General features: G+C 40.3%; 1 protein-coding gene across 6 annotated transcripts in view; it reads left to right on the top strand.

Annotated features, from left to right (window-relative positions):
- The window catches only part of chd1l (chromodomain helicase DNA binding protein 1-like), a 90,272-nt gene that overhangs the window by 42,648 nt on the left and 36,573 nt on the right, over nt 1-11,051 (top strand). For all 6 annotated transcript variants that reach the window (XM_048540389.2, XM_048540387.2, XM_048540386.2 and 3 more), the window contains 3 exons: nt 558-650; nt 2,603-2,699; nt 6,572-6,645. In XM_048540389.2, coding sequence (XP_048396346.1) covers nt 558-650; nt 2,603-2,699; nt 6,572-6,645 — 264 coding nt within the window. The remainder of the gene's footprint in view (nt 1-557; nt 651-2,602; nt 2,700-6,571; nt 6,646-11,051) is intronic.

The following is an 11,051-nucleotide window of genomic DNA, read 5'->3' as shown; positions in this document are numbered from 1 at the left end:
TAAAATGTTAAAAAAAAGTCCTTTCTTAGCAGATCCCTCCGTGGACTTACACCTCTCAATTCTTCTCCAACTTAACAATCTTATGAAATATCTGTGCTGCTCAAACCCTGGGCTCTAGAATGAATTAGTTTTATCATTATGTTCTCAGTTAAACCCGCTCCATTGTTAATGACTACTGTATACCTTTAGCTGCAAAGGCTCCAAACACCGTCTCTATCTCTACTTCATTTTCCTTCTTTGAGGCATTTATTTAATTTTACCTGTTTGCTTTATCCAAACTTGATCATCTGATCTAAAGTCTCCTTAATGTGGCTTAGTGCCATACTTTCTATAATGTTCCTATGAAAAGTGCTTATTGGATGTTTAATTATTTTGTAGTATATAAATATTACTTGTTTGATTTTGAATATTAGCAGAATTTGCAAAGATTTCTTGTAGCCTGATACACTGTGAAAATGAGAATAGTTAAATATATTCCCTGTATAGAATTGTAAGGTAGAACTGAGTTTTTTTGCAAATGGTTTTTGATAGCTTAAGAATACACATTTTAATTTCAGATGCATTTGAGAATGAAATGGGCAAGAAAACTCGATTGATGAATATCTTAATCCAACTCAGAAAATGTGTTGATCACCCTTATCTTTTTGATGGTAAGTGTAACGGTCATTCTGAAGAAAGAATCGTTTGTTACACTGATTATTCATCTCTGGGATCTAGATTTAAATTTAACCCAGGTACTGGAAGAGAATATGAATTTTAATGATTCCAGGTAAAATGGTTTTGGATAATTTTTAATGCTTATATCTAACTATGAAATGACAGCTTTCCTCAAAATGAATTAAATTTGTGTAACAATGACAGCTTGCGTTTTTATGAAAATTTCTTAGATTCTTTGGATGTTCAAAAATGCTTCACAATTAATTCATTAGAACATAGAACATTACAGCACAGTACAGGCCGTTCGGCCCTCGATGTTGTGCCAACCTGTCATACTGATCTGAAGCCCATCTAACCTACACTATTCCATGTACGTCCATATGCTTGCCCAATGATGACTTAAATGTACTTAAAGTTGGCAAATCTACTACTGTTGCAGGCAAAGCGTTCCATTCCCTTACTACTCTCTGAGTAAAGAAACTACCTCTGACATCCGTCTGTATCTTTCATCCCTCAATTTAAAGCTATGCTCCCTCGTGCTCGCTGTCACCATCCCAGGAAAAAGGCTCTCCCTATCCACCCTATCTAACCCTCTGATTATTTTATATGTCTCAATTAAGTCACCTCTCAACCTTCTTCTCTCTAACGAAAACAGCCTCAAGTCCCTCAGCCTTTCCTCGTAGGACCTTCCCTCCATACCAGGCAACATCCTAGTAAATCTCCTCTGCACCCTTTCCAAAGCTTCCACATCCTTCTTATAATGCCGTGACCAGAACTGTACACAATACTCCAAGTGTGGCCGCACCAGAGTTTTGTACAGCTGTAGCATAACCTCTTGGTTTCGGAACTCGATCCCTCTATTAATAAAAGCCAAAACATTGTATGCCTTCTTAACAGCCCTGTCAACCTGTGTGGCAACTTTCAAGGATCTGTGTACATGGACACCGAGATCTCTCTGCTCATCTACACTACCAAGAATCTTACCATTAGCCCTGTACTTTGCCTTCCAGTTACTCCTACCAAAGTGCATCACCTCACACTTGTCTGCATTAAATTCCATTTGCCACCTCTCAGCCCAGCTCTGCAGCTTATCCATGTCTCTCTGCAATCTACAGCGTCCTTCGTCACTATCCACAGCTCCACCGACCTTAGTGTCGTCTGCAAATTTACTAACAATTCCTTCTACGCCCTCATCCAGGTCATTTATAAAAATGACAAACAGCAGTGGACCCAGTACACCACTAGTAACTGGTCTCCAGGATGAACATTTCCCATCAACTACCACCCTCTGTCTTCTTTCAGCAAGCCAATTTCCGATCCAAACTGCTATATCTCCCACAATCCCATTCCTCCGCATTTTGTACAATAGCCTACTGTGGGGAACCTTATCGAACACCTTGCTGAAATCCATATACACCTCATCAACCGGTTTACTCTCATCTACCTGTTTGGTCACCTTCTCAAAGAACTCAGTAAGGTTTGTGAGGCACAACCTACTCTTCATTACTTGAGAACTGCAATTATTGTAATTAGATAGGAAAATACAGCAACTAATTTGTGCGCTTGGTCACCCAGATAGATTCATCTCTTACTATGAATAAGGAAGAAACATTGGATGATTCTCTGGGGAAAAAAAAAGACCTGTGCTTCTCTTAGAAATGTTGAGTTTGTGAATTATTGAAATGAGCAGTATAGAACAGTTTTGCCTTTTAATGAGTTATGTATACCTCATAATTTTCAGAACACATGCACTTTCTGCCAATGGAAAATGTTTATCTCTGCTACAAAATTTGTAAAAGTTAAGGAGTTTGATAAGCAAAGCTTCTATAATAAACTATTGATCGCGATATTACTACAATTGCTGTATTCATTTCTGAAAGATAATAATAACTATTCTGAGTTTTCAGTCCTTTAGTCTTACCTGAATTTGCTGTCTTTTTCATAGGCGTGGAACCAGAACCATTCCAGATCGGGGATCATCTTGTGGAAGCAAGCGGTAAACTTCACTTACTGGACAAATTACTAGCGTTTCTGCAGCCCAGGTCTGAATGCTAGATTCTAATCTGAAATCACAATGTCAGTACAGTGAAATTATTTTACATTGGTTGATTTGTGTGGAGTCAGACTTAGTGATATTTTTGTCCGTCATTCACATTTTATATCATTATCTGCTTAAGGGACGCAGAACTGCCAGAGTCCAAGAAGTAAAACTGGCTGTAGTCACTAAAATCAATACAATATCAAGTTTCATACTTAAGGTTGTCTGAAATTTTGGCTAAAAGGTGACTGGTCAAGTATTTCTTTAGTGATAAAAGCCAAATCACTTTATACTGACTCATAAATCACACAGTCAAGTATGATTTCTTTGACTGAAAGCCATTTTTGTATACATATAACCAATATCTTTTGAGCCATCTTTCTGGACTCATTTAGCCAATTCATTGGGTTTGCAGAAAGTAAAGAATTTGATTGTGACAGCAATTTGCAATCAATATCACATTAATTGGCAACTGTTTGCAAATTATAGTGTGAATTAAGTTTGTGCCTCTAAAATTACAGTTTCCACCGACATAAAAGTAGAAAGAAAACATTAATGTATGATGGTTAAAGTTTTGTTTTTGGTTTCTTTTTTACAATATTTAGTACATTTTATTCCTACACTTATCCTGAGATAAAAGAACAATTTAATTATTTTAAATATGGGAAAAAATGAAGTTGTTGAATTTTTGGGTCAGTACTTGGAACGACATTGCTGTGGCCATTACAGAAACTTGGGTATCTCAGGGACAGGAATGGTTGTTGGAAGTTCCGGGATTTAGATGTTTTAAAAGAAATAGGGAAGGTGGTAAAAGACGCGGGGGAGTGACATTGCTCGTCAGGGCGAGTATAGCAGCTACTGAAAGGCAATTTGAGAATGATATGTCTACAGAGTCAGTTTGGGTCGAGGTCAGGAACAAGAAAGGAGCAGTCACTTTGTTGGGGTTTGTTTACAGACCCCCTCATAGTTGCAGAGAAGTGGAGGAGCGGATCAGGAGGCAGATACCGAAAAGTACAGAAGTCACAGGATTGTACTCATGGGTGACTTTAGCTTTCCAAATATTGATTGGAAACTTTTTAGTTGTAATAGTTTAGTTGTAATAGTTTAGGTGGAGCGGATTTTGTCTAATGCGTTCAGGAAGGACTCCTGACACAGTATATAGATGGACCAACATGAGGAGAGGCCACTTTGGATTTGGTGCTTGGCAATGAACCGGGCCAAGTGTTAAACTTGTTGGTAGGAGAGCATTTTGGCGGTAGCAATCATAACTCTTACTTTTACAATAGTATGGAAAAGGATGGGGACGTACAGAAGGGTCAGGTTTATGACTGGGGGAAGGGTAATTACAGTTCTGTTAGGCAAGAACTGGGTAACATAAAATGGGAACAGATGCTGTCAGGGAAGAGCACTGTAGAAATGTGGAGATTGTTTAAGGAATGCATAATGCGTGTGCTCGATCTGTTTGTCCCTAACAGGCAGGGAAGATGTGGTCGAGTGAGGGAGCCTTGGTTCTCGAGAGGTCAAATGACTAGTTAAGAGGAAGAAGGATGCTTATATGAGGTTCAGGAAACAAGGATCGGAAAAGGCTCAAAAGGGATACAGGTAGGCTAGGAAGGAGCTGAAGAAAGGACGTGGGAGAGCTATAAGAGGGCATGAGAAAACCTTGGCAGATAGGATTGAGGAAAACCCCAAGGCTTTTTACATGTACGAGAGGAATAAGAGAATGTCCAGAGAAAGGGTAGGGCCGATCAAGGATTTTAAAGGGAATTTGTGCATGGAGCCTAAAGAGATAAGAGAGGTCCTTAATGAATACTTTCCTTCAGTATTCACAACTGAGAGGGACTTAGTTGTAGGGGAGGACAGTGTAAAACAGGCTGGTAGGCTAGAGGAGGTGGATGTTGTAAGGAAGATGTATTGGAATTTGGAAGATGTAAGGAATTTTGAGGAACTTGAAAATAGGAAAGTCCCCCGGGCATGATGGGATTTATCCAAGAATTTTATGGGAAGTGAGGCAAGAGATTTGGCAATGATTTTTTCATCCTCACTGTCCATGGATATAGTGCTGGAAGATTGGACAGTGGCAAACAACATTCCACTTGTTTCAGAAAGGGAATAGGGATAACCCTGGAAATTACAGGCTAGTTAGTCTTACGTCAGTGGTGGGCAAATTATTGGAAAGGGATTTATGTAGGCACAGTTTGATTCGTGATAGTCAACATGGATTTGTGAGACGTAGATTATGCCTCAAAACCTTATTGAATTCTTTGAAGAAGTGACCAAACATGTGGATGAAGGTAGAACAGTGGATGTTGTATACATGGATTTAAGTAAGGCATTTGATAAGGTTCCCCATCGTAGGCTCATGCAAAAAGTAAGGAGGCACAGGATAGGGGGAAATGTGGTAGATTGGATTCAGAATTGGTTGACCCTTAGAAGACAAAGTGTGGTGGTAGATGGAAAATATTCAATCTGGCGCTCAGTTGCGAGTGGTGTACCACGAGGATCTGTTCTGGGTCCTCTTCTATTTGTGAGTTTTGTAAATGATTTGGATGTAGGAGTGGAAGGGTGGATTAGTAAGTTCGTGGACAATATGAAGGTGGATCAAGTTGTAGATAGTGCGGAGGGCTGTTCTCGGTTACAAAAGGACATTGATATGATGCAGAGCTGGGCTGAGAAGTGGCAGATGGAAATTAATCCTGAAAAGTGTGAGGTGATTCATTTTGGAAGGACAAATTTGAAAGCAGAGTACAGGGGTAATGGAAAGATTCTTTGCAGTGTGGAGGAGCAGAGGGATCTCGGGGTTCATGTCCACAGTTCACTGAAAACTGCCACCCAGGTGGATAAAGTTGTTAAGAAGGCGTATGGTGTGTCATCTTTCATTAATAGAGGGATTAAGTTCAAGAGTCATGAAGTTATGCTCCAGCTATACAAAAGCCTGGTTCGGCCACTTCTGGAGTATTGTGTCATTACAGGAAAGATGTGGAAGTGTTGGAAAAGGTGCAGAGGAGATTTACCAGGATGTTGCCTGGAATGGAGGGAAGGTCTTACGAGGAAAGGTTGAGAGAGCTAGAGCTTTTCTCTTTAGAACGAGGAAGGATGAGAGGTGACTTGATAGAGGTGTACAGAATGAGCAGAGGTATAGATAGTGTGGACAGTCAGAGACTTTTTCCGAGGGTGGAGGTAGCTATTACGAGGGAGCATAGTTTTAAAGTGAGTGGAAGTAGATATAGGGAAGACGTCAGAAGTAGGTTCTTTACTCGGAGAGTTGTGGGAGTGTGGAATGCATTGCTGGAGAGGGTAGTAGATTCGGCCTCATTGGGGCATTTAAGTGGCTATTAGATAGGCATATGGATGATTGTATAAGGTAGGGGTGGAGGTTAGATTGACCTTAGATTACGGGTAAAAGTTTGGCATGACATCATGGGTCGAAGGGCCTGTACTGTGCTGTACTCTTCTATGTTCTACTAAAGGGGAAATGTAAAGTTGCCTTAGTCTTACCAGACCATAATACTGTATTCTCATCTGAGACCATAATGCTCCCCTGTCTGTAGAGAGAGACTACTGATGGATGTTCAACCTGAGGGTCATGATACCTTAGGCGAGGGCAGAGTTTAAGAAGGAGTGCCTTTTATAGTAATCTCAGTACAGGAATTGAACCTGCACTGTTGGCAACACTTTATATCACTAACCAATCCCTGGTATATATTCTATCATTAAGGGTACTGTATCAAGTTATTTCACAGTCTTACCAGAGTCATTTGTGTACAGTCATGTTGACTTATAAAGGGAGAACAAACCTGGAGAATGAAATGCAACTTAAATAATTGATATATATATAATATATATTCAGTTACAATTTTACATGAATCATTACAGAGGTCATCGAGTGTTGCTGTTTTCTCAGATGGCAAGGATGCTGGATATTTTGCAGGATTACATGGAATATAAAGGTAAAAGTCAGCAACGATTTTGTACACTGATTACGTTTAAACCAAAATGTTGAAAATAAACAGTTGCGGAACCTTGCAGTTTGCTTTATTTTCCAGTCATGTGGTCTTGGAAATGGTCTCCATTTTGTCTGATCTCAGCTGAACTTCTAAGTCTTGGTCAAAATAACTGAAAATGGTAGTCTTTCGTTGCATAATTTGATGTTACTCTGATTAAAAAAGAAATTATTCTTGTTGCTTGTATAAGTGGACAAGTCAGAACTACTGATGTCTTGTCCTGGAAGTGATGACTTAAAAGAAAACAGATGATTTTGGTCATTTAAACAAAGGTTGAAATGTTCATTGTGTTTAGTAATTTTGAGCACTGCTTGAGCTCATTTTGGATATGGAAGATGTTGAAAGAAGGGATATATGATGACATGATTACACCGAAGATGTCCACCTTGACTCACGTTGTATTTGCAAATCCAAGCTCACTAATCTTCAATTGTCTGAAGGTAGATGTTTGCTCATTTTGAATGCCATGTCTCACATGCAACTCATTTCTTCTCTGGAATGACAAGCTATCTGATCCTGCAACATGTTCAGTAAGTGAACACGATGGGTACTTGAGTTCAAGGTCTCTTTCTATCAGTGTCTACACTCATGAGAGATTTTTTTGTGATGTGACAAAATGAGTCATTTGTCTCAGTTACAGATGCCTATGGTGTTACTGTGTGCCCGTAATGTATTGCAGTTGTGCTGAGTGCTATAGGTTTTGGCCAGTTAATATGTCTGTGGTGATGCTGCTATGAAATCTGTAAAATTGTTATGCACAGAATCAAGTTAGACCAGATGTTAGGACATGGGATCCAAATACTTGCATGTAAGCTGAAATTGAATATAAACTGGAATTTGGAAGCAGGTGCTTCTCCTCCATATCTATCATGGCAAGAGCTCTTATCTTATTCATACATAAAAAGAAATGAACTTTGGTTACTAAAAATTTTAAACAAAAGCTGAAAGTGCTGATGAAACTTGGCATGTCTGATGTATCTGTGGAAAGATAAAACAGAGTTAACGTTTTAAGTTGAGTGACCCTTGATTCTGTTCATGTGCCACTTCCCTAAATTGTTCCAATGCTGACCCCAGCTTGATAATCCTTCAAAATGTGGATTTTATCTCTCCTGCAAGCAGAAATAATAGTGACATTTTGGAGTTTGAAGAGAGAATATTTAAGCATAGTTTTTTCTTTATTCATTCATGGGACGAGGGCATAGCTGGCTGACAACATTTATTGCCCATCTCTAATTTCCCAGAGGACAGTTCAGAGTCAACCACATTGCTGTGGGTCTGAAGTCACATGTAGACCAGACCAGGTAAGGATGGAAGTTTCCTCCCCTAAAGGATATTGGTAAACCAGGTGGGTTTTTCTGACAATTGGCAATGGATTCACAGTCATCATTAGGTTGTTAATTCCAGATACTTATTGAATTCAGATTCCACCATCTGCCCTGGCTGCATTAGAACCCAGGTCCCCAGAACATTATCTGGGTCTCTGGATTAACAGTCCAGCGATAATACCACTAGGCCATTACCTCCCATTTTATGCTTCTATTAATTGTAAGCAGGTAACATAGTCCTTGTTTTAGTCCTGAGAAAACCAGTGGCCCATCTAGTCCACCTATCCACAGTATGTGCATTTCTAATAACCTTGAATCCTGTTCGTTGACAAAAGCCTATCTCGCTCCTTGTTGAAATCCATTAAGAATCTTCCAGCAGGTGATTCATTCTTCAGAATTGCCCAATGCTTTGTCGAAGTGATTGTCCATCAGGAAGGTTGAAGCTGTTTTGTTGGCAGAATAGTTGCAGGGCAAAACTTTAGTGTTATAAATTTAACAAAATTTGAAAGTGAAATGCTTGTGCTGCAACGTACTAAATTTGAAACTGAACTTTATTCCTGGTCAGCAAGACAACGATATTTGCCAGTTCAGCAGCGAATTAAAGTCTGGGTATAGAAATGCAGTTCAGGGGTTGACATTTTTGAAAGTCCTATTTGTCTGTTCAGTTGGAAGGAGAATCTTCTCTTTCTGTTTCTAAAAATCTTTATCTTTCAACCAACAGCACTTAAACAAATTATCTAGCAATTTATCTTTTTTTTGGTTAGAGCTTTCCCTGAAAGCTGCCACCCAGGTTGATAGAGTTGTTAAGAAGGCATATGGTGTGTTAGCTTTCCTCAATAGAGGGATTGAGTTCCAGAGCTGTGAAGTTAGGCTCCAGCTATACAAAAGCCTGGTTCAGCCACGCCTGGAGTATTGTGTCCAGTTCCGGTTGCTTCATTACAGGAAAGATGTGGAAGCATTGGAAAAGGTGCAGAGATTTACCAGGATGTTGCCTGGAATTGAGGGATGGTGGAAAGATTGAGAGAGCTAGAGCTTTTCTCTTTAGAACGAGGAAGGATGAGAGGTGACTTGATAGAGGTGTACAGAATGATCAGAAGTATAGAGAGTGTGGACAGCCAGAGACTTTTTCCGAGGGTGGAGGTAGCTATTATGAGGGGGCATAGTTTTAAAGCGAATGGAGATAGATATAGGGGAGACGTCAGAGGGAGGTTCTTTACTCAGAGAGTGGTAGGAGTTTGGAATGCATTGCTGGAGAGGGTAGTGGAGTTGACCTCATTAGGGGCATTTTAAGTGGCTATTAGATAGGCATATGGATGATAGTATAACGTAGGGGTGGAGGTTAGATAGACCTTAGGTTTTGGGTAAAAGTTTGACACAACATCGGGGGCCAAAGGGCCTGTACTGTGCTGTACTGTTCTATGTTCTGTTGAAGGAGAAATGTAAAGCTTCCCTAGTCTTACCAGACCATAATGCTGTATTTTCATCCGAGACCATAATGCTGCTCTCTCATTAGAGAGAGATGACTGTTGGGTGTTCAACCTGAGGGTCATGATGCCTCAGGCGAGGGCAGAGTTTAAGAAGATGATAGTATAAGGTATGGGTGGAGGTTAGATAGACCTTACGTTTAGGGTAAAATTTCGGCACAGCATTGTGGTGTAAAGGGCCTGGACTGTGCTATACTGTTCTTTGTCCTTATTGTGATACCACATTTACTTGCATAGTATTGATTACACTTTTACATAATAGCATTAGAACTAGGAGCAGGAGTAGGCCATCCTGCCCCTCGAGCCTGCCCTGCCATTTAATAAGATCATGGCTGATATTTTTGAGACTCAGCTCCACTTAGCCGCCTACTCACCATAGCCCCTAATTTCTTTACTGTTTAAAAATTTATCTAGCCTTGCCTTAAAAACATTCAGCGAGGTAGTTTCAACCACATCACTGGGCAGGGAATTTCCTTTGGGCGAAGAAGTTCCTCCTGACCTACATCTGCTTTCCTTTATTGTGAGGAGATGCCCTCTAGTCCTAGTTTCACCTGCTAGCGGAACAACCTCCCTGCCTCCACTTTATCTATTCCCTTCATAATCTTATATGTTTCTATAAGATCTCCCCTCATTCTTCTGAATTCCAATGAGTATAATCCCAGCCTACTCAGTCCTTCCTCATAATCCAACCATCTCAACTCTGGAATCAACTGAGTGAATCTCCTCTGCACCCACTCCAGTGCTAGTATATCCCTCCTCAAGAAAGGAGACCAAAACTGTACACAGTACTCCAGGTGTCACCTCACCAGGACCCTATACAGCTGCAGCATAGCCTCCCTGTTTATAAACTCCATCCCTCCAGCAATGGCAGACAAAATTCCATTTGCCTTTTTAATTACCTGCTGTACCTGCAATCCTACTTTTAGCAATTCATGCACAAGGACACCGAAGTCCCTCTGCAGAGCAGTGTGCTGCAATTTTTTTACCATTTAAAACGTAGTCCATTTTGCTGTTATTCCTACCAAAATGGATGACCTCACGCTTATCAACATTGTACTCCATCTGCCAGACCTTTGCCCACTCACTTAGACTATCTATATGCCTCTGCAGACTTTGAATGTCTTTTGCACACTTTTCTCTACCACTCACCTTGGTGTCATCTGCAAATTTTGATATACCACACTTAGTCCCCAACTCCAAATCATCTATGTAAATTGTAAACAATTGCGGTCCCAATATTGATCCCTGAGACACAGCACTAGCCACTGACCGCCTACCAGAAAAACACCCATTTACCCCTAGTCTTTGCTTTCTACTGGTCAACCAATCCTCTATCCGTGCCAATACGTTACATGTAATACTGTGCAACTTTATGTAGCAGCCTTTGGTGTGGTACTTTGTCAGATGTCTTCTGGAAATCCAGATACACCATATCCACAGGTTCCCTATTATCCACCGTGCAAGTAATGTCCTCAAAGAATTCCATCAAATTAGTTAAACATGACCTACCCTTCATGAATCCATGCTGGGTGTTCCTAATGGG

The sequence above is a fragment of the Stegostoma tigrinum genome, chromosome 12, assembly GCF_030684315.1.
Source record: "Stegostoma tigrinum isolate sSteTig4 chromosome 12, sSteTig4.hap1, whole genome shotgun sequence".
Lineage (NCBI taxonomy): Eukaryota > Metazoa > Chordata > Chondrichthyes > Orectolobiformes > Stegostomatidae > Stegostoma > Stegostoma tigrinum.
This window is presented reverse-complemented; position numbering and strand designations above follow the sequence as displayed.